The sequence below is a fragment of the Leptosomus discolor genome, chromosome 7 (genome assembly GCF_034619465.1).
Source record: "Leptosomus discolor isolate bLepDis1 chromosome 7, bLepDis1.hap2, whole genome shotgun sequence".
In the NCBI taxonomy this organism is placed as follows: domain Eukaryota; kingdom Metazoa; phylum Chordata; class Aves; order Leptosomiformes; family Leptosomidae; genus Leptosomus; species Leptosomus discolor.
The window spans coordinates 12834245-12861650 of NC_141397.1; the positions used below are offsets into that span (position 1 = coordinate 12834245).

Consider the following 27406-nt stretch of genomic DNA (forward strand, 5'->3'; position numbering starts at 1 on the left):
CTTCACTTCTTGAACTAATGCTTATGCTACTATTCACATAAACACTTGTACTGCATTTCAAAGAAAGAATTTTTGAAATCCCAGTATTAAACTGTCACTAGTAAGACTTTATCACTACACATTACATTTCAAGACATATCCTCTTCACGCCCTTTTATCTGTCTGGACAGAAAAACTAGACTTCCAAGCAATCACAAAAAACTGAGGAGGAATCTCCGCCCTCTTGCTCATTGCAACAGCAGTAACCAATGACTCTAGACGACTCTTGTTGTAAGAGAAAAGAAGTGTTTTTAGCAATGACGGTCACTTCAGCCGTAATCTGCCAAACCCCAGTGTTGCTTCTAGTTAAGATCTTCAGTACCAATTTAATAGGGCATGCTCTTTCACTTGATTCTAGATAATAATAATAACATGGATTAAACTACTAAATCATTTACTTCTGAGTGCCACTGTAGCTTGTAAAGCCTTTAAAAAAAATTAGAGCGCAGTGGTAGATATACAGTAGAAAATAAAAGGTAAGTCAGAAGAGAACTACAAAGCAACTTGGAAAAATGTCAAAACAGCACCATTTTAGGAAAGACCAAGTTTATACAAACATCTAAATGTCACTGTAAGCATGCATGTTCCTTGAGAGCACAAGCTCACAATTTTCTGAATTGGCACAGTAAAAAAAAAAAATAATCCCATAACAAGATCATTTTAATGGATCAACATTGACACTGAAAGCAACCAGCAAGCACAGTACTTTGGGGATGTTAAAAGAAAAGACTATTAGCTACATAATTGCAAAGGAGACACTAACTCTTCTCTCCAAAATTTGATTTTCCAAATCAAAAATCAAATGCTTACCAACTGCAAGTGGGCAAATGATAGAGCTGTTCAGGTTTTGCATATGGGCATATTTCAGAAACAGGACAGAAGTTTAACTTGGGTCTGGATAAATGGGCAGAAGAGGGAGAACCCATGCTAACTGAGTGGCATTAAAAACTACAGAAACGAACAATCTGATCTATTCTGATTTTGTCACTAACGACAGTGATAAAAGGCTAAGAAATTTGGCTGTAAAAACTTCTGAGCTATATCCACATTTCCACTATGAGAAATGAACGAAAACCAGAATGAATGTTGCTCAGGAAAACTCCTTCCCTGGGGCAATAATGCATCTGCCATGGGGAGAGTTTTAAGGGGGAAAAAATGAGTATCACAGACATATCCTAAACTGGAGATTCAGAGTCTATAACAATGGTGACAAACTGTAATTGATGTGCTTCATAACAGAACAGCTGTCTCTTCCTTTTCTGGCCATTGGAACATCCAAGGCAATCATGTTTCTTCCCTAACACAAATCCTGGTGTGTACCTGCAGTCTTACAGAAAGATAGCTTGTCATCATTTGAGTTTTACCTTTACCTAGAAGAGAGCAGAATTACACTGCCCATCGCATGCCACTCCACATGACAGGGACACAAAGGTAAACAGAAATCCCCATCAAGGAGGCAGCAGGCAAGAATTCATGTTGCATGGCTTTGCTGTCTGGACATACTTTGCAATCCCCAAAGCATCCTCATTTAACTTGATGCCTCCAGGCACTTTTAAAATGGAATTTCTGCAATTGAATTTGAAGTTAAAGTTCACAGAACAGCATTATAATCCATGGAAAATAATTTACTTCCCATTGAGCTAGTGATTATTTTGAGTCTACTCAAATTACAAAATCAAAACTCATAAAACACACTACCCTCACTGAACCATTACACACAATTTATACACAAAATAAAATTATAAATAAAAAGCATGCAGAAAGTTCGGTTCCTTTCTAAAATGCCTGAACAGTAAGAGCAATCCGGTGCGAATCACTAAAACTAAGTTTGCACAGAAAAAACATCAAGCGTTCATATATATTACAGTGACCTATTACACTGGAATATTCACTTATATTCACCCACCTCTTATTAAAAATTCTTTTTTTAAAACAAATAAGATAGCTCAGTTGTATCTTCCAAGTATTTTCAAGCAACACTTGGAAATACCTTTAATAAAAACTGTACGAATAATTTCAAGAGTTCAAGTTACACGAGCAAACATCAGATGCCAAAGTGCTCCAAAAGGCAACCTGGTCTTTAATAGCAACACTCTGTAGAACAACTTGACAGGAAGGGGATGGGAGAAAATCTGCTGTTTTGATTTTTTATTGAATCCCAAACTTCAATGTCCATAGCAACTTAGGGAAGTGCAATTTTGAATGCAAGTTGATACTACACTACAAAAAAAAAGACTAGCAAAAAAGGAAACTGAAGTTCAGAACAATTCATATTGTTAAATAACACCATCCTGGACATCTTTTCATAAAATCAACTCTTTAAATGCTAGCTTTCTTACATCACAAGCGCTATGCACAAAACACCATTCAGGTGTAACTGTTTGAAGCCCTGTCCACTTAAAAAAGTGACACCAAAAGAAAGACACACAAAAATAAGAAGTGAGTCATATTTAGCGCAAGGAACAGCTATTGAGTTTCAACCCCATCTATGATTATGATTGCTGGACCCCACAGCCAGCTAAACTCTGGCTACAAGAGCAAAAATTTCTCATTTAAAGATGTACACTCAAAAAAAAATACAAGTTATGTGAATGTGGTTAAGACGTTTCAACAGTGACATTCAGTTCATAGGTACAGCCCGTTTTCAAGAAGGCCTTTTTGAAGTACTAGATCTTAAAAAATATGCCATTTCACTAAGAAAACAGACAAAATTTCGTAGAATACAGTGTTTATTCTTTCTTTTGGCTTCTGGAAGACCATTACTTTTGTCTGCATATGACAAGAGAGAATGAAGTACATTTCCTACTTTTGTTAGAAGTTTTGTTACTTCTAAAGGTCAAAATTATCAATAACAAGCCATATGAGGACAAGAGGTCTTGGGATATTCTGGTATGCATTGCATCCTCATTTCTCACAACTAAAGAGGTACACAGCAAGAAGACGTTTTGACTCGTAGTCAAGTATTTCAAGAGACATATTTTGAAACAACCAATCTGTATTTTTCTACTTTTAAGTAACTCACCTCAAAACCATCTCTCTCCAATTTTTGGTTTGTTGTGGGTTTTTTTGTGAGTACTAAAGGTGCTTTTTGGAAATACACATCTTCTCATACCCTTTAACCTTTGTATTCCATGCAGGTTTTGTACACTGGTCAGGTTTTCAAACTCATGTACAGAACGAGCACAGCTTGTAAGAAAAGCTGAACCTAGGTTTCTGTTTTATAAAAATGTCTACATAACTTCTTTTGCTCAAATTATAAAGGCTAGGATTCCTTATGAGTGAACTCAAGCATCCATTTGGGTATCGGATTAGGACCTGAATAATTGAGCAGGTTTTGTGAGCTGCTGCCTTTCACTGGAAGTTCCAACATCAAGAATTTGGTTCCATTTATCACTAATAAGGGCTACTGAATTCTTGCCCAATACATGGAACAAACAAAGAGCTATTCTCTGTGCTTTGATAAGAACAACTTGATCTCACAGTACAGCTGAGACTTTGGATCTATTTTCCATCCTTTAACTCAGGATTTAAAACAGAGCAACTTCTAGGGCCAAGACTATTTGTTAATATACTAGATCACTGTGGGGGAAGACAGCAAAACACTCCATCATTAAAAAATACCCAACCACAAATCTCTATAGCATTCCAAACTATGCTTTTTTTAAAAAAAAGATACAATAACATCTCGTTAAAAAATACTTTCCCTTGACTTTACCCTTTCCAAATGCCAAGTATAGGATTTGTAAACATTTACCTGGTACGTATGACAGAAAAAAAATCCCCAGCTTTTAATTGGAATGCAGTTGTTGATAAGAGAAATGATAAATAACTCTGAAACTGTTGAGGGAGAGGCAGTATGTGAAAACAATGGACTCTCCATAGTGAGACTACAGTGCTGTGGAGCATATTACGTAAGCCAGTCTGCGCTTGTAGAGCAGGCTGAACGAGGGACACTGGCTGCCTCATCTTACTCTGTCATCTATCTGTAATATTCAAGGACACAAATAAGAATATATGCCAAGAGAGAAAACAGTACAGTACAGGCTCTGTTTATGCTCCAGTGAAAGATCACACCACAATAGGTAAGGTATGCACATCTCCATCCCAGTTTAAATCCATCACATTACGTTCGGGCCAATGACACTTTTGTTCAGAAAAGCTGGGGTTTCGTTTTTTTTCATGGCAAAGGCTAGTGCTAGAATCACAACCCTATATGCGTCTGATGTAAATCAGGTATTTGTCTCACTAACTGCATTGTCTTGCTGACAGGAAAAAGATGTGGTTCTCAGGTTGTGTGTTTAATGTTAGCACCTCTTCTTGGGGCAAGCTAGAACATTTTGCTTGTGTGTGTTAAGTTAAACAGCTTCATAAAGGTCATCCAGCTGCAATACGCAAAGTCCTTCTGTTAAGAGACCCTTGCACCATTCTGAACATCTGACTTAAAGTAGCATACAACACAATCTGTGCTAATACAGAGACAAATTGTTAGGCAAGAAAAATCCCACAGAATACTTCTATTCTGAAGAATAAAAATAAGAGTCAAAAAGGCCCTCCACCCAACAATAATTCTCTGCAACAGAAAATGAAAAGTCTCCATGTTGATCACAAAAGAAACTCAACAGAAAGCCTCTGCTAGCAAGGATCAAAACTCCTCCAAAAGTGATGGTAACCTTAGGATCAAAGTATTTTATCTGCACTATTCCTTAGGCTAAGTGGATAGAGGATAAGCTTAGAAGATAACTGTCATTATAGGAAGAGCTAGCAGTGACTAAAGCAAGACATTTGCACTCCTTTGAGACAAATCAGCATCATGTAATTTATTTATAAGTTACCATAATTACATATATGCATATGTATATAACTAATATTTCATGCAAATAAAAACCGAAATGAAATTAATGATCGGGAAGGATGATAAAGTAGGACTTTATTAAAGACTGAAAAAGAGAACAGAATTCTACTGGGTTTGAAGATGGAAAGGCACAGGCTGGTATCACAGGCCTGAGAAAACTCCCCTCAAACTTCAAATTCCAGACAGACATTGTATCTGAGCTTTCGGGGCACACTCTTCAGCAAGGACTCAGAGATGCCTCATTGCAATGAGCTTCCAGTTCATTTGTTCACAAACCTGACACCAGTATGAGCCTTTCCAGGCCCTACAGCCCCCTACCGACAGCTAAGGAGAGTCCTCCTCCTTGAGCATTCACGGGATAGCCCTCTCTACATGTAGCAAACAAATGAGAAACACTTTCTTTTCCCGGTTTTTGATACACCTCCATCCTTTATTAGAGTAGATTTAAGGAACTCAAAAGGTGCATCTACCCTGCGTAGAGCCTGTGTACAAGGGCCAAACTGGAGGAAGGAAGTGATGGTGTTTACCGATAGATGCAATTAGATATTCCACAGTAGATAGATGAGATGGCTTTAACCACTTGCAAAGTGGAGAAAATAGTCTTGTTGAAATGTTGCATATGCATAAAGAGTTTTCACCCAGAAAGCTACTGCAAATAATCAGTAAATGCTATTATGCATTCCATCTTGCAGCAATGCATTCTTTAAGGACTGTGTTGATGTTGGAAGCTAATGCACATTAAGTCTGCTGAGCTTTTTTCTTCTCTCTGCTCTTTAGTAGGGATGTTCTGTTCTCAAATACCAATCCTTTGCGTGACAGGCACAGCAACTGCCAGCAGTAACCCCAGTAAGCTCTAACTATTCAAGACCTTGCCTCTAGCTTGTTTTGTAAAAGCAGCAGGAAATGCAGAACTTGAATTACGCTTTGAAGGTTCCAATCTTAAGTAATAATCACTAAGAGTAATATGGCAAATCACATGATCTACAAAATCATTATCGCTAAGAATCACACTGGAAACTCAAAACACCAAATTCTTGACACACATTTAAATTTGATCTGATTATTCACAGTTCTCTACATCAATGCCAGTTTTTCAATGTTAAAGAAATAACAATGACCAAAACAAAACCTGCCTGTCAAATGCCCAATTACTGTAAAACAAATTCAGTATACAGCCAATATAGTAAAAACACTGCCATACAGGCATCCAAGCTTGTTTGCCCAGTTTAGCAAACAGTATAACCATGTTAGGATAGTACTAGGCAAGTTTACTAGACCTGATGAGGAGGATATATTAGCCTGAGTAACACACCACATTACTATTAATTCAAACTACATCTCTGAAGAATATTTCTCATTACCTGTACAAAGCAGCACCACGCCATGCAAGCACATTCTTCTTTTCAGAGGGTCCTACCCTTTGCAATGGTAACTTTTTGAGAGCTATCGTCCACAGAATCCACTGTACCAAGTAGCAATTTGCTGATGTTAGACTATCCCATAACTTTGTTGAAGGTTTGTTTGTATCACTCTAATGAGTGATAACTCAGCACATCTGAAAGTCTCATTTGCACAGGCTAAATACAGGGTTATTGACATGAAGCAAGGGATTATTCCTCTTTGGACTGGCAAGGTTCTCTCATTAAGAGTTTTGATTCTGAAGAAAAATGCTTAATTATACAGATTTGTATTTAAAACATTTGCATCTGTTTCTACACCAGAAGAGGAACCCAACACCATTTGCACATACTACATATTGAGGCTGAAAAACATGATTCACTCTAAACCACTAAAAAGGAAATAAGATATCCAATTATTCATTGCAGATGACATGCTTGAAAAACATTCCACACTAATGAACAGGAAATCCACAAGATTAAAGTTAAGGAGCAGTAATAACTGCTATATTATGAATTTAAATCTTCTTTGAGTAACTGCTGGATACCCTTTACAATATACAACCTGCAGCAAGTTTCCACAACACTCAGAAGAATTAGGTCTCCAAAGTTCTCAATTTCTGAACTCAGTCAGTCTTCAGATCTACGGATCAAACAACCTTGTATCAGATCCTTTAGAAGTGGAAGAAGCTTTCCTATAGGAAAAGCTTCCCTGTCCTCCCTGCAGCAAAGTTTCTTCTTATCCGTTCAGATACATAACATGAATATTCATGTTTTTAAGAAATTACTTAATTCTTTACCAAAATAACCCCTGGACATTCCCATATGGTAGTGCTGAACTCTATTTACTGCCATAAAACCACCTCATTAAAACTCGAGCATGTTTACTGGCAAGGTGTTTTACAAGCTAACTTTGTATCTTGTTAATACAACCGCACACACATTTGCTTGTGCTATTCACATAATGCCTTTCTAAAACCCAACTCCTAGACCTTCTTGTATGCAACACACTTGGAGCACCACATTAAAACTGATGCACGGCTTGTGAATGATGAAACTGAGCAGGCAGAACCTGCTCCTGTCTGCACATGACCACAAACGCTCTCCCAAAAAATAGCATTCTTAACAGAATTTTCCTGCTATTCTTCAGATCTAAAGAAATTTCAATGAAGTGAACACTTGATAAAGCAGGAGAGTCTCATGACTCATCATTTCAGCAGGCTGGTCACACAGGAAATGGGGGTTCCTGTTTGTGGTGGACATATTAAGAAAGTTTAGTAGAGACTTACCTAGAAGCAGAAAGCAATACAGTACATTGACATGCACATTGGACAAAAGTCCAAGCAAAATTTTAAGCAGAAAAACATCTTACTCATTCTACAGCTGTATTTTATTAGAAGTCCGTGGGCAAACAGGATAGAGAAGATGAGTGCTACCATCAGTCTCTGAGATTATATACTACCTTCTTCTCTCCATATGTACAAAAAAATGTATTTACATATACCTCACACAAAATGAAAACACACCAAATTAAATAAAGCTATTAACTATTTAAAATGCCTCTATCTAATTGCAAAAGCTCTCTCATTTCTTACTAGAGATCTGAGTAAGAGATAGGTGTAATTATTGTTACTTTGATGAGTAACAAAAATCCTTCAATAAACAGCTGCAGAGGCATCTGAAGGCACACTCAGCTTGTTTTGTGATTTATGCCCATCCTGACTTCACCTGCTCTCTGGGAGCTCACTACACCCCATCTGCCCAATACAGGATTCCTCAGACCCCCTTCTCCAGCACCTGCAGCTAGCTTCCCAGCAGAAGCTGCCAGGCAGGAGCTGCTGCTGAGTCAAGGCCTGTGTTTCTCAGCAGTACTTTTTTACTGGAGGGACTCTCATTATTAGTATTTGTTTATACAGGAACATTTTATTTTCTCTCTCACCATGACTTCAAAGGACTGTTCTTACTGTCAACTCATAATTCATTACTGTCATTATCATTAGATAAACTACCATATTTTTTAAATATATATATACACACACACTTTTACATATAACTTGCACGTGTACATACATAGGCACACACACATACATGTGTCTTTTCAATATATGGTTCTTATTTGCAAGAAAACACAACAGCGAGTCACTGTGCTTAATAATCCAAAGGATGAAACCAAATTAAAATAACTAGTATCAAACTCAAAGTTATAACTCATCCTATGTTCTCATATTGACAAGTCTTTCAAACTCACAAATACCTGTAATTTTATCCCCCAAATAAATTGGGGGATACACTCTAAATTGTAAATAAATTACAAATAATGTTCAACCAAGCAGAAACCCTTCTAGTGAAAAAAAAACCCAACAACTCCAAATTTGAACAGAATTTTAAATAGATAAATAATTTTGAAAATTAGCAAGCAGTTTTAAAACCATTTTTCCTCTAGATCTGATCGATAAAACCTGAAGCTATAAATCTTAGGAACCACACGAGCTGTAACTAGCACATTATAAGAGATGGGAAACTAAAACTCTCTGAGAAAGTAAGTGTTTTCAATAGTAGAAAACATGCAAATATTTCTATGTACTGTATTAATACATCAAAAGTCACCATTTTTCACTGAATATTTCTTTGCTATGATTAGTGACCCAAGATACTACAACATTTTTTGAGAGAAGGTCTTAAATTTAAGATTGTTTTTTATAGGTCTTTATTAACCAGGTCACTTATTAACCTGCTCTGAGCAACTTCTTCCGGTTGTCCCAACCAGCAAATTCTCACACTAAAGTGACTCTTAAGTTACAAAAGGCACTGATAATAAACAAATTTAATAATTGTGTACTTCTCCAAGATATTATTACAGCTACACATTCACACTGTCAGTCTAGATAGTTCAAGTTACAAGAACTACCGTGTCTCTCTATCAAATGCTTGTCTGCAATTGGAAATTAGCAAGAGACCAAATTAAAAAAAAAAAAAAAGAGTGGCTAATACTTTTTAAAAACGTACACCAGATTGGAACTCTCTAGCAATGACAACAACTAAGAAAGTAGAAGTTCACACCCTGACCTATTAAGGCAGGAACTAAAAAATAAATAAATTGTGCTCTTCAGAATATTTTGCTATTTTCTGTATGCCTTTTTAATTCCTCCCTCACGTTAAAATCAGCAAACCAGAAGTCAAGAGCGCTGCCTGCACAGTCTGTCCTGCCAGGGAATACAATAAGATGCTGCTCCACAGTACCAAATATATTAGCGCAAGTTTTCGTTGCCAACTCTGGCTGCCAACAGAGTCCTTCATGCAACCAGCCTACGTTGCCTGCAGGAACCTGACAAAACAGTTACCAACACCAGCTCTGATGTGCGCCTGGAACAAACAGACTAGTTCACAAACCCATAATCTCACCTCTTCAGAAACACAGCTTGAAGAGTTAAAAACTGTGCATAATTCCTGCTTAGCATTTGCTACATTATGCTAGCTTTTAACTACTATATATTCTCACCAGTTTAGATACAAAAGCCACACAGTAGCTTTGCTCTGATCGCCAGAAGCTTTATCCAGTAACAAGAGGTGCTATTGATGAATTGGCCTGGAAAATTATTTCCCTGCAAGCATACTCTGGGGGGACCAAATCACAAACGGTTACAAAACACCACAACCCTTTTCTCTGATTAATGGTCACAGTATTCCTGAAATGGAAAGGAGTATGATGGGGACATGCCTGCCTTCCCATTGCTTTTATCTAGCCCATGCAAACCTCTCTTCAAAACTTTTCCCCGCTGTTTTCAAAACTATTTCCATCCCCTGTTAAAAACAGCCTCCCTGAAGCCCTCCACAAAAGCACAGAAACATGGTATTGCAGATGAACCACCACTACTTGAAAAGCATCAGGTATTAACCTGCTCTGAGCGACTTCTTCCAGTTGTCCCGACCAGCAAATTCTCACACTAATATGACTCTTAAGTTACAAAAGGCACAACACACACTTCAAGCATAGTCATTAATGCAGAAAGAGGTTTTTAGAGGCACAGATAGGTCAAACTAAAGTGAATTTACATTTGCAGTTGTACTCAGGCCATGCACACTTTTTATCAAAAAGCAAAAAAAAAAAAAAAAAATCCAGATTAGTCATTGTTAAAAGAATTGGCTACAGAAAGATAACAAACATAAAGGTAAAAAAAATTCCTAAAGGTTATTTTTACCTCATTACACATTATAGCTTTTTGTTTATTGGTTTTTAAGCAAGTCCATGATATTTACATATGTAAGGTTCTTTACATTGAGAGGTATTTCAATGTAATTGCTGAATTAGAGAGCAATTACAGTTTTTCACATAACATACACAAAAATTCTCTTAATGTATCAAACAGGTACAGAATTTATTTGTATCATCAGAATGTTGAACTCCACTAAATTTTGCAGAACGTTCCATATTTCAGCCAAGTAATTCAGGCTTTCCTGCTCTACACTGCACTCTCAAGCCTGCAGAAAAAAAAAGTTACCCCACAATTTAAGTCTTTTAGGACTCTGCTGACGAATACCAGCATCACAAAGAATCCTTCCTGGTTTTTAAACTGTGCTTTCATTTTCATTATTCATTCCTAAATTACTAGGATATTTGAGACCCTTGATAATCTAGTTCTCCTGGTACTCAGACCCAATGCTGTGTGAGAAGTCCTAGACAAACCAACTTTCCTCCTCTTTCAGTATATGCCATGACCCACAGAGCAAGATAAATTAAAAAATCAACAGGAAATCAAATAAGATGTTGTATCTTATCCTAGAACAACACCCAGCAACTTTCTCCTTGTACGCAAATAACATAAAGAAGACATTATGCAAACCCACATTTAGCAGGACTGGGAATGGAGCCCACATCTCTACTGCAACAGCACAGCAACCCTATTGCTCAAAATAATGGAGTCAGATACATACACTTAGCCCTTCTACTTGTACCTAGCACTTCGGTGCTACCAGATCACACCCCTTGTCAGTCCTAGAACAAAACTTGGGATTTATGGGCAACACTTCATTGTGATCTAATACAGGTGGGCGTTAGGGAAGGCGGACAAGATTGTTTGATTCTACAGTTTTGTTTTGTTTTCCCTTCTTCCCAAAACAGTAGCAGAGGTGAGCTTTTATTTTTTGGTTACTTAGTATAGAAAAGAGCCATTAAATTAAGAGCTGTGCTGGATGGCCGATAGTCCAGAATAGAAACTGTACAGATAAACTTGATTGCTACAGTCCCTAGTACAGTAAGTGGAATTTCATTTTCCCATCCAGCATTTTATGTTTGAAAACCCCCATCAACTCACACATAAAGCAGCTTTAAAACATGTTTCATAGTTTAAATCTATTTTAATCCCACAAAGCACAACGAGCAGTGAGATACAGGTGTTTCATGTTTAAGTCACTAATCGCATATGTCAATACCACTATTTTAAATAGGAGCAGTGAGAGCTTTTGAACATTGGGAGAGACCTGCGTGATTTTCGGGATTCCTCCAAAACAGCGCTTGCTTGGATTTAGCGTGAGAAGAGCAAGGGGCACACTGACACCAGTTCCAGAGAGGATCAGATGTTTATACCCCCGGCTAAGATCAAGTGCAATCGGGTTATAGAAACTGCATATTGGGTTACCTGAAGTATCACTTTCCATGGCAAGAAATACTATCCCAACAGGCCTAGGAGGAGGAAAAATTGTTCTGATTTTGAACAATCATTTCAATAGTCAGATCTGCAACCTTTAAATCACTTTTGACAGTGAGCTGGTATTCCCCACACAGAATTATATCTTTAACAAATAGCTGAGAAGAAATACTCCTTTTTCATGATCTTTTAAACTGAACATACATCATAGAAGTACAAACAGAAGTGGCATAGTTTGCAACAGTAATAGGCCTCCAAATCATAAAAATCCTGATTTACTAAAGGCAATGCTGAAATCATTTAGTTAGCTAGAAGTAACTGCTGAAAAGTATATTAAATTCAGACTGGCCATACTAATCTAATCAGCAAGAGCAGGAAATGTTGGGGATCCCCATTAACTAATAAAGAGATCTTAAAAGTGTCAGTCACCACACCAGATTTTCCATACTGTCAAGTCCCAAAAGCTCAGGATGGTACCAAGAAATAGTAATAATTTTTTAAAACCTGTAGGTACATATACACGAACACACAGAGCATAGCAAGAGCCATGCATACAACAGAAATTGTATCAGGCTTGACATATGTGATCTGTGTGATTTAAGCCTGATTCACAAAACAGGCAGCTACAGTTTCTCAAGCTTTCTTGGGGAAGGGGAGGGAGAAGCAACCCCTTCCCCTCTGTTTTTTCCATTAATTGGAGCCTCAAGAGAGTTCACTTTCCAAATAATACATTTGAACAAAGTTCCTATAAAATGGTTTTGTCTTACAAAAAAGCTGCACAATTCCAACTTGCAGAGAAGGTAAAACCATTTTTCTATCCCAGCTTAAGCAGCTAGGGATACACTCAGTTTGCTCTTTCTTCACAAAAGATTACAACTGCAGAATGGAATACAATACATACTTTCTAAATCTAGACTAAGCCTGTGACTCAAAGAGGCTGCTGTGGTATGAACAGAGAACAATCTTCCTGAAAAAGCCTGTTTGCTATCAATGCATCATCTTACAGTCGCACACAACAACCATGTTATGAAAGGCCACCCATCTCAGAATCCTTCTAAATATAACACTATGGTAGAAGACATCTGTTTTCAGAATAATGCTCTAATGCAGTCCAACCTCCGTGCAATCTTTAGCTAGTATCATAATATCAAGGGGTTACCACAGCCTAGCGTTGGGAAGTCAAACACATAGACTCAACTCACTTCGCTTTAAAAAGAGTATTAAGCCAATTGTGATTAATGTTAAAGATCACATGCCCCAAAAGTAAAAATGTAAATGAAGCTGTATGATAACAGAAGGAAAAAAACCACCCACATCTCATCAAGATACTAACAACTTTCCTAGATGAATGTCACTGTCACAACAAAGACCTATAACAGCTTATCTTCAGTTCACTTCTGGGCAAAATCAATTTGCAGAACCCTGCTAGGTCTCCAGTTACAGAGTCCAGCCCGAGCTCAGGGGAAGGGAGGAAGGAAGGAATCTCAACTATTAGAATACACACTGCAAAATAATTAGTTGCTCTTGAGAGAGGGAAATGTCTCTGCAGAGGCATTAGAGGGAATGACTCCGGAATTCAAACAACTGTACTGAAGTACTTGGAGAGCGAAGTGGAAAAAAAACCAACATAGACACTGGTCTAATACAATCCACAATGGTCAAAACAGTTTATCAAGATCCTTCACTTTATTAGGAAATACACAACCACTTAATTTTCTTCACTTTTTCCCCTCCTTCTGTCCACACCAATTTATGACACATAACTAAGGACAACTTTGGATCTAGATGATGTAAGGATTTATTATCTGCAGCCAAGTACATCCAGCAATGACAAACCTAAGGGAAAGAACAAACGCACCTGCACAGACACAAAGCAAAATCCACTAGGCAGTTTACTTCATTTCTACCAAACAATGGGAGAATTTATATGCTTTTTTAGTCCCATCAAACAGTGTTTCAAGGGATATATGTGAATACAACATGAAATACTTAGTAGGACTAGGAGTGCCACAGTAAGAAGAAATGGTCATGTGTGATAAGCATCTGCCTATGCTGAAGAAGGTGGCTTGAAGAAATAGCGTATTTGTTCTGGATGGATTCTAAACACACCTTCGGTGTTACCAGCCTAAGATGCGCACACGTTCTGTTAAAGGGAGATGTATCCACAGAAAGAAATAAAATAAAAAACCCAAAGGTGTAAAATTTAATGACCTCCAGATATTAAATATTCTATCTACAATATTATTCTTCACTGTTAACTACCTGGCAGTCTGAAGTAACCCTCTTCAAAGACATCAAACAATTACACGCTTTCCTACTTAAGCACATCTGCTGACTTTGTATTTACGGGCAAGTAACAAAAGTTGAGATAGAACAAAAATCAAAACCAAACCACTACCAAATACACACTAAAATTTAGCAGAGGCTTTCGTAATTGATAATCAAAAAAGCAGAAAGTTACTAACCTAACTTTGTTTACAGGCAATATAACTATGAATGCTAAACCCAACTTACACACGGAGGAATATAAATGAAACAACACAGACTAATCAGCTTTTAAAAATAAAAATGGCAACGTGACCAGAGCATACATATGAAGAGACTGGAAAGATACACAGCTAATGCTCTCATAACTAAACAGAAGATTAAGTCTTTTGATATTACATAATCCATCATACAATCTTGCTTAAGAACATGCAAAACTACTGAAAAAGGAGAGGAAAAAAGTCCAACCTTATCAAGCAAAACTTTAGCTTTGACAGCAAGTTCACTTATACAGGGTCCTACTCAAGCTCTTCAAGACAATGGGAGGGCTCCCTTATACTGCAGCTAGCATTGATCAGATATAAATTCTGCAGAATGCTTTTAAATGTCAAAATACACATACCAAACTAAGTATTTGCTTTCGGTCTACATCTCTGAAGAAGAAAGTATACACAATTATCATGGTCTTACGCTCTCTACTATGTGGCATCTAGATGTTAGCCTCTGCTCTTTAGCATCACTTCCGATGCATTTGGAGGAGAAGCAGCTACGTATATACCCATAGTGTTTAAGCCCTATATGGTTTATGTCAGTCTGCTTTAATATTCAAAGTAATTTCAAATCAATGTAAAGAGTTTATGCTATGCTATCTTGCATAGTGCCAAGCATGCATATTAGAATTTTAATAGAAAGTAAATACAGTAACTGCATGCTGTTCAAACCTTGAATTTCACCCAATGGAACAAACTCAATTTCGTTTCAGTACAATTTTTAAGTCTGCTGTGTCTGGGTTTGCAGCACAGCAAATAGGACATACAAACACAATTTCTCATTTTTACTTATTAATATAATCATTAAGCTCCCCTTTTTAAAATCCACTATCAAACCTACCTACTGAAACCCTGAACTATTTTCTTATAATTGTCTAATGTATACTATATGCTGTATTTAATTTAAAAAGAATCAAAGTCCACATAGCATCACATTTAACCAGTCTAACTCCTAAAAAGTCTGATGTAACTGCATAAACAAGCTTTTCAGTTACCCAAGCACTGCTGAACTAACATTTGAAAGGAATACAGGCTTAGGTCTTTGCTATCAACACAAATGTACAAAGCTATGTTCTTACTTCACAGTATTAAGTGTGTATATAGACTTTACTTTGCCTATTACATAAAAGCAGTAAAATTTACATCTCATGAATTAACAAAGTTTTAAATCTGTTAGTATAGCAGAAAGCTGTATCAAAACAAAATTAAAATGTATTTAAAGCTAATGATGCTAATGGTGTTTGTTTTTACCTGAAAATTAACATCTTCTTTCTTAAATATCAGTGCGCGAACTTCATCAGGATCTCCATTAAATATAGCTTGAACCAATGGTGGCTGAAATGAAGAAAAACACCCACATTTTAGAATACAAGCCCATTTTAGTTTTTAGTGATACACATGTGTTTTTTGATACCTAACACAAACACAAGATGATGTCAAAATAAAACATCCCAGGCAGTGAAATAAAGAAACCTGAAAGATTATTTAGACTTGAAGAAATTGCAAGTTTTAAAAACCTCAAACACACAAACATACTCTACGTCAGTAAAATACAAAAAAGAGCCCAGAAGACCAGCTTGTAACTGCTGAAAAGTGAACTCCTCACAACAGAACTAGGGCTGTTATGTGCTGCAAATGCTATACAATATAAGCAAATAAACCCCTTTTACATTAGCAAGTGACTACAGTTACTGCAAGTTTTTCACCTGTTTAGACAGAGAAGGAAAGCCAAGTGCATCAGATAAGTATGGCAACAAATTCACACTCACACACATCTATTACTAAATATAGCAGTATTTCTTACTAAGTAAGAAAAGCTGCTGAAGTATGCTAGCAAGATTTAAGTCAGTCACTTGACAAAATAAAAGTATTTAAAGCAATAAAAGCATAGTCCCCAGCATTGATCACTTCCAAAAAGTGGTAACTTGAATCTAACAGTTACATCAAGATTATGACTTATGCTGGTTTTTTATTTTAGCTTAGAATTGCTCTGGCTTGATGCACACTATATACTCTATCAGTTCTCAAAATAAACACAGCATATTATTGCAATACAATCATCACATCAGTTTCCAAAGGGGTACTGCATAAATCTACCATTGAGGAATGAGGAGTGGAGTCGGGGGTGAAAAGTCATTTACCTCAAATACAGTTTACCAAGACCTCTAAAACTCCTCTGCTGTTATACAAGACTTGAGATCTGTTACTGCTGCACCATAAATAAAGTTACACAAAAAAGAATAAGCCCTTGCAGATATTAATTCTAAAACTAAGTTTCAGCTTTTCCCCCTCTTTAGGCAGTTTTATCACCTTGTCTTGCCTCAACATCATGCATATTCATGTTAATCTTAGGAAAATTACTATTGATATTTGCGACAGTATTATAAGCAGGAACTATGCCAACAAACAACATGCCTTACCAGCACGTTTCCAGAGGGCGATGGACGTAAAGATATATTTTCCTGAGGTAATTTGGAAATAAATGTGGGAGAATCATCTTCCACCTCCTCCAAAACAACAATACAGACTCGACTCATTCGATCCGTTTGAGGAAGCAAAAGCAAACAAAAAAATGCCAGCAACAGTACTTTTGGAACCAGACCGCAGGTATCACAACAGGGACCATAGAGGAAATATTTTCACCTGTGTCACACACCCTCACAAACTTGTGAGTGCTACCACGGTATATTAGCATTTAAAAAAGGACATTCCAATCCCCCCTTACATCTCATTTTTCAGATTTAAACACCCTGAGATGTTCAAAACAATGCTGAAAAAAAAGTTGTTCTTTAAAAAATAAAATTTCCCTAGGCATCGAAACCACAATAATGAAACTGTGGAACAGCTGATAAAAATATCCCAAGATCCAAATCCATTCGAACAGCACTCACTGTCGCACACAGCTGTCCTTTCACAAGCAAATTTGTCTTTGTTAATGTCACAACTTCCACGGCGTCCTTCTACCCCCACAGTGAAATCATTGTTGCAGAAGACACGACACTGTCCTATCAAGGACAGAACAAGGAACAATTGCCCCAAAAGAAGGAACAATTGCCCCGAGAGAGACGGCCGCAGCTATACCCACTTTTGCAAGGTCAGTTTTAAATCAACTGTCGCAGGCTTTCTGGTGACTGAAAACAAACGTGCCTTCTGATCATCCTGTCATTCTACAGCTTCCTTTCTCAACGTCAAAAACAGTCCAGCCAGAAAAATGCATCTTGTTTCCAGCAGTTATTCAGGACCTGCTTAGAGGAAAATAATTCTTTCCCATGCAAGAGAAATATCTGCAACGTACAGCACGGCTGCAGTACATTTACATGCGATGAGTCAGACCACAGGGACAATGAACTCCTTGAATAGTATTGCCGGTTGAATCCAACCTCCCCAAACGACAGCAACGCAGACAGCGTTACTCCATCAGGGACGCAAGCAATGCGGAGCGTTCATTTCTCCTTCACCGGGCAGTAGCTGTGGTTTCTCCATCAGGGAACGCGTTAGGCAGAAATACTGTTGAGGAAAAATGCTTCAGCAAAACAAGCTAGCTACTGCACACAAATGCTCAAATTACTGCCTTGGACTTCTGCAAAAGCAGTTCATCACTCAAGTGTTTCTTTTGATCACCATGTGAATGCAGTTCCCATGATAGTCCTCATTCAGATTGAGGGAGAGAGGAAAAAAGGAGGGGAAAAAAAAAAAAAATCAGACTCCGTACATCTTCTCTGAGCCAACTTCTTTATCCAAACATCTGTCACTGTGCCAACCTGATTCTCCTCTTCAGTTAGAGCTTCTGCTTATCACGTTTTTTTCCTTGACAAATTAAATTATACAATCAGCAGATAGCCTTGCAAAGCTTAAAAAAAAGCCTGGTTGTCTGAGCCGGTCATTAAAAGCCCGTAGGAGCAGAGCACAAACCACCGCCACAGAAGCATTCCCACTGAGCAGCAGCCTGGCGAGCAGCAACTGCAGCCTGGCAGGATGAAATGCCTAGTAATGCTCACATGTCACACTTACCAGAGAACCCAGCCACCGCTCCCATTGCAACTTCCTCTGGCACCAAAAAAAGCGCGCTTTTCTTTTTTTGGGGGGGGGGGGGGGGGGGGACAGCCTTTGCAGTTACGTCTGTGCCAGTTATGTGACTAACGCAGCTGAAAACGTAAAAATCCTATAACTGAAGAAAGAGCGACTGTTTAATATTTTCCACGAAAAGCCGCAAAGAAATCTGGTGTACTGGCTCTGCTGACTAACAACAATTTAGGCAGTAAACAATTCCAGCATTTTAACTGCTTTCATATGGCACTGGTCAGAGCAGCAAAACAGTCCTTCCTTAACTCATTGAAGACACGAAACTGCCTACATAAATACTCTGAAAATTAAATGAAACTAAAATCTCTCAAAATAATCGGCTGACTATTAAAAACCCAGTTAAAATGACCAAACCCATGGTTTTTCACAACTAGTACAGACAAACATACCCTCAGCTTGAAAAAAATTACATTGAGTATAATTTAAATATAATAATAAAAATATAATATAAAGCCCTACAACTTGCTGAATAAATATTTCAGCTTGAATCTGCCTAAATGGTGCTGGCTTGTGGGTGTATTATGTAAATGGCTTCTGTCAAAGTGCTGGATAAGCTTCAGTGTTACAGGAACAGAGGGAGGGAGGGTTTTTGCGCCTGCTGTGCAGTATGAAGGCATTTCTAATGTCCTTCAGGGGCTGACAAGATCGAAATTTGTCAATGGTGAAGAAGTTCCTAGCTCTTCAATAAAGCATTTGCACTCAGGTTTCACATGTGAATCCAAGCAGAGAGAAAGACAGCTTTAAGTGGTATATTAAATGGTTTGGATATTAATAGACATATTGAATTCCCACCTTTGGGGGCCACGGCAGGAAAAGCTCACATCCCCACTCCTTTGAAATAATGCCTACGATCGCTTCACTGCAACATAATAAATTGCTTAACACACACCTACTGACACTTCATGTAGGTGAAGGTTTTTCTAAGTGCAAAAAGAGTACCTCAGGCAAGGGCTCCCTGAGCTCAGGACTGCTGTCCTGGCAGAATATAGCACCAGTTTCTGATTCACTGTGAAATTTCAGATTCAAATTTCCCAAGTGTTCTCATTTACAGCATGTGACTAATAAACATCTTTATAAATATATTCTGTTCATTATATAGAGTCCAGTTGTTTTGGAATTTCATACTTTTGGTCTTAATTATGAAAAAGCAACTCTTTGTACACTACGCTGCTTTGTTCTAGAATTTCAACCATTTATTAAAAAGAAACACCACAGATACACATGAATACATATGACAACTCATGTTCTTCTCGGCCACGGCAAAAGCAGTTTAAAAAAAAAACATGGACATCCTCAGGGCTTATCTACTGCAACACCCTACTATCTGCTAAGGAACACAGCAACCACAACCTAGAAAATATTTTGCCTGCTGTCTATGAAAAAATGCCCCAAGGAAAACACACTATAGCTTGCTTGCATAACTAAACATTAATTTAAAATTTTTTCTTATAATTCAGATTTTAAGTCTGCAAGCGAAGTGCACTGACAAAATACATACTTGGGTTTCATACTACACACACACACAAACTTGTTCAATAATGATTTTCTGGCTAAGCCCACATGTTTAGTGTAAACGAAAACTTTTTGAGAGTCAGCACATTTATGAAACAAGCAAATGCTATATGCTTTCTTTGGAATACCAGCTGCACATGTTGCTAGATAAAGCCCAAGTTCATTTAAATTATCTGAAAGTGGTCCATTTTTGACCTCTGCAATTAATGCTCCGAAGTACACTCAAATTATTCAGCTAGAAATCCAACAGTTACCTTAAAAAAGTATAGGACTTCACACTCAGTTAATTGTGAAAATTCAGAAGAGTTATGAATATTTGAATCTACTCTGATAATTATTCTAGAGATCTTACATCCAATTAAAATAAAATTAATATAAACTATTTCCAAAAGCAAGTTAACATATTATATCTTGCATAACATTATATATTTTTGCATGGTGTCATTATTGCAGTCAAAGAGTTAAAAGCCAATACGTCACAGTTTGCATTAGAAAGAGAACCAACACAACTGAGTCAATATTATATTGATCTTCATAGCAATCTAAACCATGTAAGTAAGCAGACAAAAAAACCCTACTCACACTAGGAATGTGCATGTGTGCAATTGCTTCCATAACCAAAGGAACCAGTTCTAGAAACATTCAACTTTCACTTACAATGGACTAGCACTTGGTCGTTACTTGAAAGAACAATCTTTCCCCTTCCCATCCCTTTCTGAAAGTGCTGGCTTCACCTCAATGCAAACACCATCTCTAATCATCTCTCCTTTCAACTTCAAAAAAAAATCCAAGGTATCCTCTGGTGTGCAAAACACAAGTTTCTAAATGTACCTAACAGCTATTCTGAAAGCCAAAAGCTGAAGTTCACAATTCTACTGAAAGAAACCAAACTAAGGTTTCAGTTTTTCAGCAGATTATCTAGCCTAATAACTTTCAGTGTGGGAGATGACATAATAGTAACAGAGAATGAAAGCAGAGTAAACTCAAAAGGATTAATTTAAGCCTCTTCTCCCCAAACTAATTTAGGAATCATAACGGATCTTTGCAAAGATATGAGGAAAGATCATGGCATCTCAAAAAAAACCAACCCCAAAACACAACACTTTTCAGTTTATCTTAATGAAAATAACTGAAGACAGCAGGTCATCAGCATCCATCTTCTCCAAATGTCACGTATTTCCAATAAGAAAGCTTATTAAATGAGCAGCAGGAAGGAAGCCAAAAATGGCCTAACTTAAAAAAAAGAATCCCACGTCTACTGGGGCTCAAGGGGTGATCTGATAGCCTTCACAATATCTAATTGTTAGCAAAGTAAGATCCCCATGTTTAACTGTAAAATTTTAAGGAGCGCAATGGCGAGAGAATAAAAAAGAATAAGTGCACAATACTGAGCATATGTATTTTTGCAAAAAAGCTTTTGTGTTGACAGGATAGCTTTTTGCAAATCAAAAAAAAAAAAAAAAAAGTGCTGTGATTTTCATACAATTGCCTCTAAGTAAATCAAGTTCCAAGAGTCTTTCATGGGTGCATATAAAGAGAATATATTACAAGAATGCAACCTGCAGGTTAAAACATGGATGACAGCAGCTATGTCTACACCAGACAGAAAAAAACAGGAACCCTGAGTCAGCTAAAAATAGCAACCTTTTCTATAGATCTACCCTTTTCTCTAGGAACTGATGAGCAGGAGACTGTAGCAGCACTGCTGCTGACACTGAAAACCTCACCGAAGCACAGTCAATATCAACAAACCTACACAAATAAAGATTTCTCTATTGCAAATCAGCATTTACCAAGTCTTTTTTGGGCTGAGATTGATCCAGCTGAGATTAATTGCATAATTAAGGATCTAGGAAAGGAAGGAAATGTTTCTAAATTTTTCTGGAACCTGACAGAACTAAGTAAGTCTCATGAATTATTTTTTAAACAACTTCTATCAGCTCTGCAAGGTAAAGACATAATCTATGAATTTCTTCAGAACGGAAAGATTGCTTGTAATAGCTACAGCTGTAAGTACATAGGCATGTCCCAATATAAGCAGATTTTTACATAATTTAGCTAGAATATTTACTAAAGCGTTGCTGAACACTTATCTCTGTCTATATGTGGGCATCACCATGAATATAAGTTACAATACTTCTAGAAGCCTTGTGAGTCACTCAACTGAACTCCTCTGCTGTTTCCTCCCCACTCCAGAGGGAATGAGGTGGAGTCAGGAAAGAGAACAGTCTAAAGCTACAAAAATTACTACCTTTCTTCCCAGTTTTGCTCTGTTTATTCCAGAGCATATGCACAGCTGGGATGCAGAAAAAGGAGAGTAGTTTTAACCTCTGGATTCCACATTTCTGCTTCCAAGGACAAGCAAAATAGCTTTGCTTGCACCTCCCAGATACCACAGGCAGTTCTTACTTTTTTCTCATGCAAGTATATAACCTCTATCAATCTACAGAACTGTTTTATGTAGACATGCATTTTCTTTCCCTTAAGACTTTTCAATTAGAAAAATCCGGTAACTGAATAGTCATATCAACAAAAACTGAGACACAAATATGACAAAGAAGAAAATTAATACAGCATTCATTCTACTGGAGCAGCATAATCAAAAATAATGCAAAATGTTTGTTCGTGACTGAGATGGTTTTATACTTAATTGAACTGTAACCTTTTAAAAATATTTCAGAAATATCAGCCGATCAAAGACCAACAAAGTATCTTAAAAGTGTTAAAAGTCTACTAAGGAATTTCCTGTTTAAGACTTCTTGCACATTTTACACATCTGAGCAACACAGTGGTAGAGAAACTATTGGCTAAAGCACCTTAGAACCACCAGAGTACAAGATAAATCAATCCTTAAAAAAAAACAAAACCAAACAACAATTTCTTTCCGATATCCAAAATATGGAGGCTAACAACCAAAAAAAAGAAAAAAAGATAACTGAGTGCAGACATTCCTAAAAAACAGAAAAAAAAATTACAAGTCCTATTTCTCCTTAAAAATGGAAATTCGAGGGAACAGCATCTTCCCTCATGGTTTTCTAGCTAGGATGTCACCCACAAAACTTCCCTTTTTATTAAGGCCAGATTTAACTTCACTGGCAGATTTCTTTTTGTGTTTTTTTAGCGTACAACCCTGTAATCAAAATCAACAATCCATTCTTACATTAACAAACAGTACATAAGATAAGTCCTCTGGTCTGTCCAACTTCAGATTCTCAAGATACTTCATAAAAAAAGTGTACATGCTCCGGCTGGGGCCTCCTACTGATTCATCAGCTGCACCTAACAGCAGCCACCTTCCTGTCTTTTGACTGAAACAGAAGGCAGCTATTACACCCAACAGGTTTCCTAAATAACAATCATACAAGTCTGACGAAAAGCAAGGCCCACAGATCAGTTATAGGTATTTTCACCTGTTGGCAGCGCAAAGGCAGAAAAGCCACTGATAGCAGGAATGCTTCTGACCTCCTTAGTTCCTTCCAGCTCAGATCATGTCCACAGCCAATTTTGTTTTCTGGCACTGAAAAGGGCATCAATTACAATCATAACCACAGTATCCTTCCAGGAATAATTACAGAAGGCAGTCATTTCAGCTGTGCACACCAGCTCCAAAAGCAAAGTTGAAGGAAACAAACAGAACAAAAATCAAAGGCTCAGTCTCCGCAGCCCCTGTTTGCTCTTTCACATGTCAATCATCCTCTCCCAGCACTACCCAGCCAGTTGCTGGGAGGTGAGACTGGACAGGAACGCAACAATAGTGGAGCAAAAATAACAACCCAGAGACACTGGAAGACATCAACCCACTGTCACAGCTGGCATTGGCAGCCCGATGCTTCAGGAAATGATGACACTACATCTTCCCAAGGAGGACAAACAGATAAAGGTAGCTTGGCTGGAGCAAGTGAATGACTGCAGAATTCCTAATCTTAGTTTTATACCAGCTATCACATTGTCTTCAAAGTGTTTATATCAATCATGCATGCACTGTTATAAATTAACTAAAATGTGATCCTACTAAATTGTATCAGGAGAGAATTCCCTCTGGGCACACATGCACGCACCAAGAAGAATTAGTACATCTCCTTTGATCTACTTTTCTACTGATCTATGGTCATGCTCTACAGATGAGCACAGGAAGTGCTGAGTTTATGTTATTTCCCCTTTGAAAATTTCTTCCTGCAATACTGCTTCTGCAGAGAGAACAGAATCAAGCTCATCATTTATTACAAAAAAAAACAAAAAAACAAAAAAAAACTAACCCACATCACAAACTGTCAACATAACATTGTCCTATTTTGACCATACCATGGGCTTGCTTTTCCCTCTTCAGTAGGTACTCTGGGGCCTGCAAATAGAGTGCATGGTCTGGGCTTCAAGGACAGATGCTATAATGCACAAGATCATCACAGGCCTCTCAAGAGGCTGCATCCTTGAACAACAGTAGATCTCCTTGGGGTCTTCTAAAGTATAGCAGAGCAGGCTTAACAGCTTTTTCTTGCTCTGATGCTCTGAAACCAATTCCCTACACCTGTATCCCAAGGAAAAGAAGCAATTCTTACCTACCAGCTACTTAAAAAAAAAAAAAATCTGAGTGTAATCTTTCATTGTTATGTGGGAAAGGAACAAGTTTCAACTTCTCTGGATTCAGATGCTTTTTGTGGGTTTTTTTTGTTGTTTTTTGTTTATTTGTTTGTTTTTTGTTTTGTTTTTTACTGCAGATGATTAGGAACACGTTACATTTGGTCTGTAACAGTTGTTTAGCTGTATGGGCTACAAGACAATAACCTTTATCTTCATTTTGTTTTTTTCTTAACTTTGGTTCTTTTGGTGAAGGCTGGAAATCCCCTTCAAGGAAAAGCAGTACAATGCAATGCGCCCAGATTCAGCACTGGACAGTGCTGGTGTTGAGATTGAGAATTAGGAAATTCTAGCTGGAGCCAAGAAACCTGGAATAATTTATCATTTCCTCATTAAAACTCTGCTGGATTGCCATACTGCTGAGCTTCTGAAGAAGCAAATGTTAGTCAGGTAGATTTATAGAAACGCGAGTTGCTCTGCTGCCCATGATGAGTGACCAATCTGATTCCATCGCTAGCTCCACTGTAAATGATGAAACACAAAAGCTGTCATTGCAGCATGTTTGATGAGCCTGGGATGACAGACAAATCAATTACTCCTTTCCAAGTCACATCAAGGTTATTCCTCCCAATACCGTTCTTTAGTGCAGCTGTGCCATTCTCCTCCTTTTCCAGTCCTTTTCCCCCTATAAAATTCATTAGCTAACTAATTTTTTTTCAGCACCATTTCAGTTACACTGGCATATGTATCGCTTTTGAGTTGTGCTACAAGTTATATAGGAAGAACAAAGAGGCCTGAATTTGATTAAGAGCATATGAAACTACGGAAGAGATTTGGGTTCATAAAAGACGTTTTCATTTTAGCAGATAAGAACAGTAGCAAGCAGCCATATAAAAATGTAATAAATCCTAGTGTTCTACAAGACCTTCTGCGAATGTGAAAAGCGATTCTCAAGACTGAATTTTTATCCCGTACCACTTACAGAATTTAGGCAGAAATGTCAAGTCAGTTATGCCAGTCAGCAGAGGGCTTTCACAGTTTTATGTCACCAACCACATGAATCCTCGTGGGTAAGTTGCCATGGCTACAAAATGTTTGCCTTTATACATTTGTCTGAAATTCCTATGGAATTCCCACATGGCCAAAACCAGCAGTGGCTGGGAGTGCTCCACCAACATTTAAGAACTTGAGTCAGAAATGCATAACGCTTCCGCTCAGACTATTATCTGGGAAACACTAAAAAAATGATTCATACCGTTCTGAGCCATGGAAGGGAGGAAACAAACATCACATTCAACTATTTAAAACCTTTAGTGATGACTCACATCAGCTTAGGACATTTCCAGAATCGGCTGCTTTTCTCAAGTAACAAATTGCTGTAGACTATTGAAGAAAATAAGCTGTTGACTATTCAAGAAAACAAACAAGACTGATCTGCTTTCAGCAGAACCATTCAACTATCAAAGAAAGAATAAAAGGGGAAGGGTTGGGGATTTTTCTGCCCACCCCTCCCCCAAACAAAACACAAACCCCAAAAAGCTCAGTGGATCATATCTCTGTAGGCCACGGACAGAAAGACCATCGACTCCCAGCTGATAATTATGCCTATTTACGTTTCATTTTAGCTGCACTTGCAAAAATCAGCTTGGATATTTTGCTACAGCAAGTCTGTTACCGGTAACGTTTCAGCAGTATTAGTGGGGTTTTATCTCAGTCCATGTTTTGCTTGGACTCATACGCTTGTGTGATTTCAGCAGACAGTACTAACAAAACTTTACTCCAGTCACAGAGGCAACAAGATACAACCAGTTAAGAGTGAGGAATAATGAACAGCCTGTGAAAAGCTAAGAATAGAGCACAGCAATGCATCCAAAGAAGTGTTATACAGCACTCGGCCTCCAGTGACTAAATCGCTATGAGGGGAAGTAACAAGGCTTGGACTGAGGAAGAGAAAAAAAAAAAAAAGCTAAGTAGGAGCAAGTACATAACATAGACTGCCTTTCCTCTACCAGAAGGGCACGAGGAAGGGGAGACTTTGCATGGAAGCAATTATTGCCTAACACTTCCCAAGTCTGGCCATCTTAGGGAAGGAAAGTTAAATTAGCTTTGAACATCTGTCTGCTATTCACTCATAAGCACAACATTCCGATAAATAAAAGAACTAAGAAGCATTATCAAGAGGAAACACTGTATTTCGAATGACTGAGCAACAGCAACAAATACTTTCTCAGAAGACCACACAATTTCTATCATTCAAAACATAGTTCTGATTTTGTCAATGAGAAAAGGACAACAAAATCTACTCCTTCAAAACACCCATTCTCCATTACTGAAACTCTCCCAGCAGAAAGTTTCAGAAGTCAGTAATACTGGGAGGAGGAAGAGGCTGAAATACTAAATAAGTCCAAAATTCTCAACTTTAAGAAAAAAAGAAAAACTGTTGCCTTTAAAAGTTTCTGTTCAGATTTTCCTACTCATTAGTCATGTAATTGTACAATCTGCCTACAGTCCAGGCTCCTGTTCCCTGTCCCACCCAGGGAAGAGTGTTGTGGCAGGGGGTGGGGAGTTTGGTGGTGAGGGGTTTTTTCCAGGATGGGGTTTGGGAGGGGAGGGTCCTGAATACATTGATTAGTTTTTTTAAAAAGACTTAAAAGTTCTCTCAAAGATTTTTGAAATCAGATTCTCTTATGCAGAAGAATTATAAGAGTTGAAACAAAATGATAAATATTTAACTAGTATACTAAAAATGCATGTGACATTCCTACCAGT

The 27406-nt window shown here is 37.7% G+C and overlaps 1 protein-coding gene across 5 annotated transcripts in view; it reads right to left on the bottom strand.

Moving 5' to 3' along the window:
• ANKRD28 (ankyrin repeat domain 28) overlaps nucleotides 1–27406 on the bottom strand; it is a 126816-nt gene that overhangs the window by 62614 nt on the left and 36796 nt on the right. For 2 of the 5 annotated variants that reach the window (XM_086468133.1, XM_086468136.1), the window contains exons 1-2: nucleotides 16888–17100; nucleotides 15719–15802 (exon numbers count right to left, since the gene is read on the bottom strand). In XM_086468133.1, the coding sequence (XP_086324259.1) occupies nucleotides 15719–15802; nucleotides 16888–17004 (201 nt within the window). In that variant the 5' untranslated portion in view covers nucleotides 17005–17100. Of the gene's footprint in view, nucleotides 1–15718; nucleotides 15803–16878; nucleotides 17101–17552; nucleotides 17573–27406 lie in introns of those variants that run through there. The other 3 variants (XM_086468137.1, XM_086468134.1, XM_086468135.1) reach the window with 3 other exon arrangements.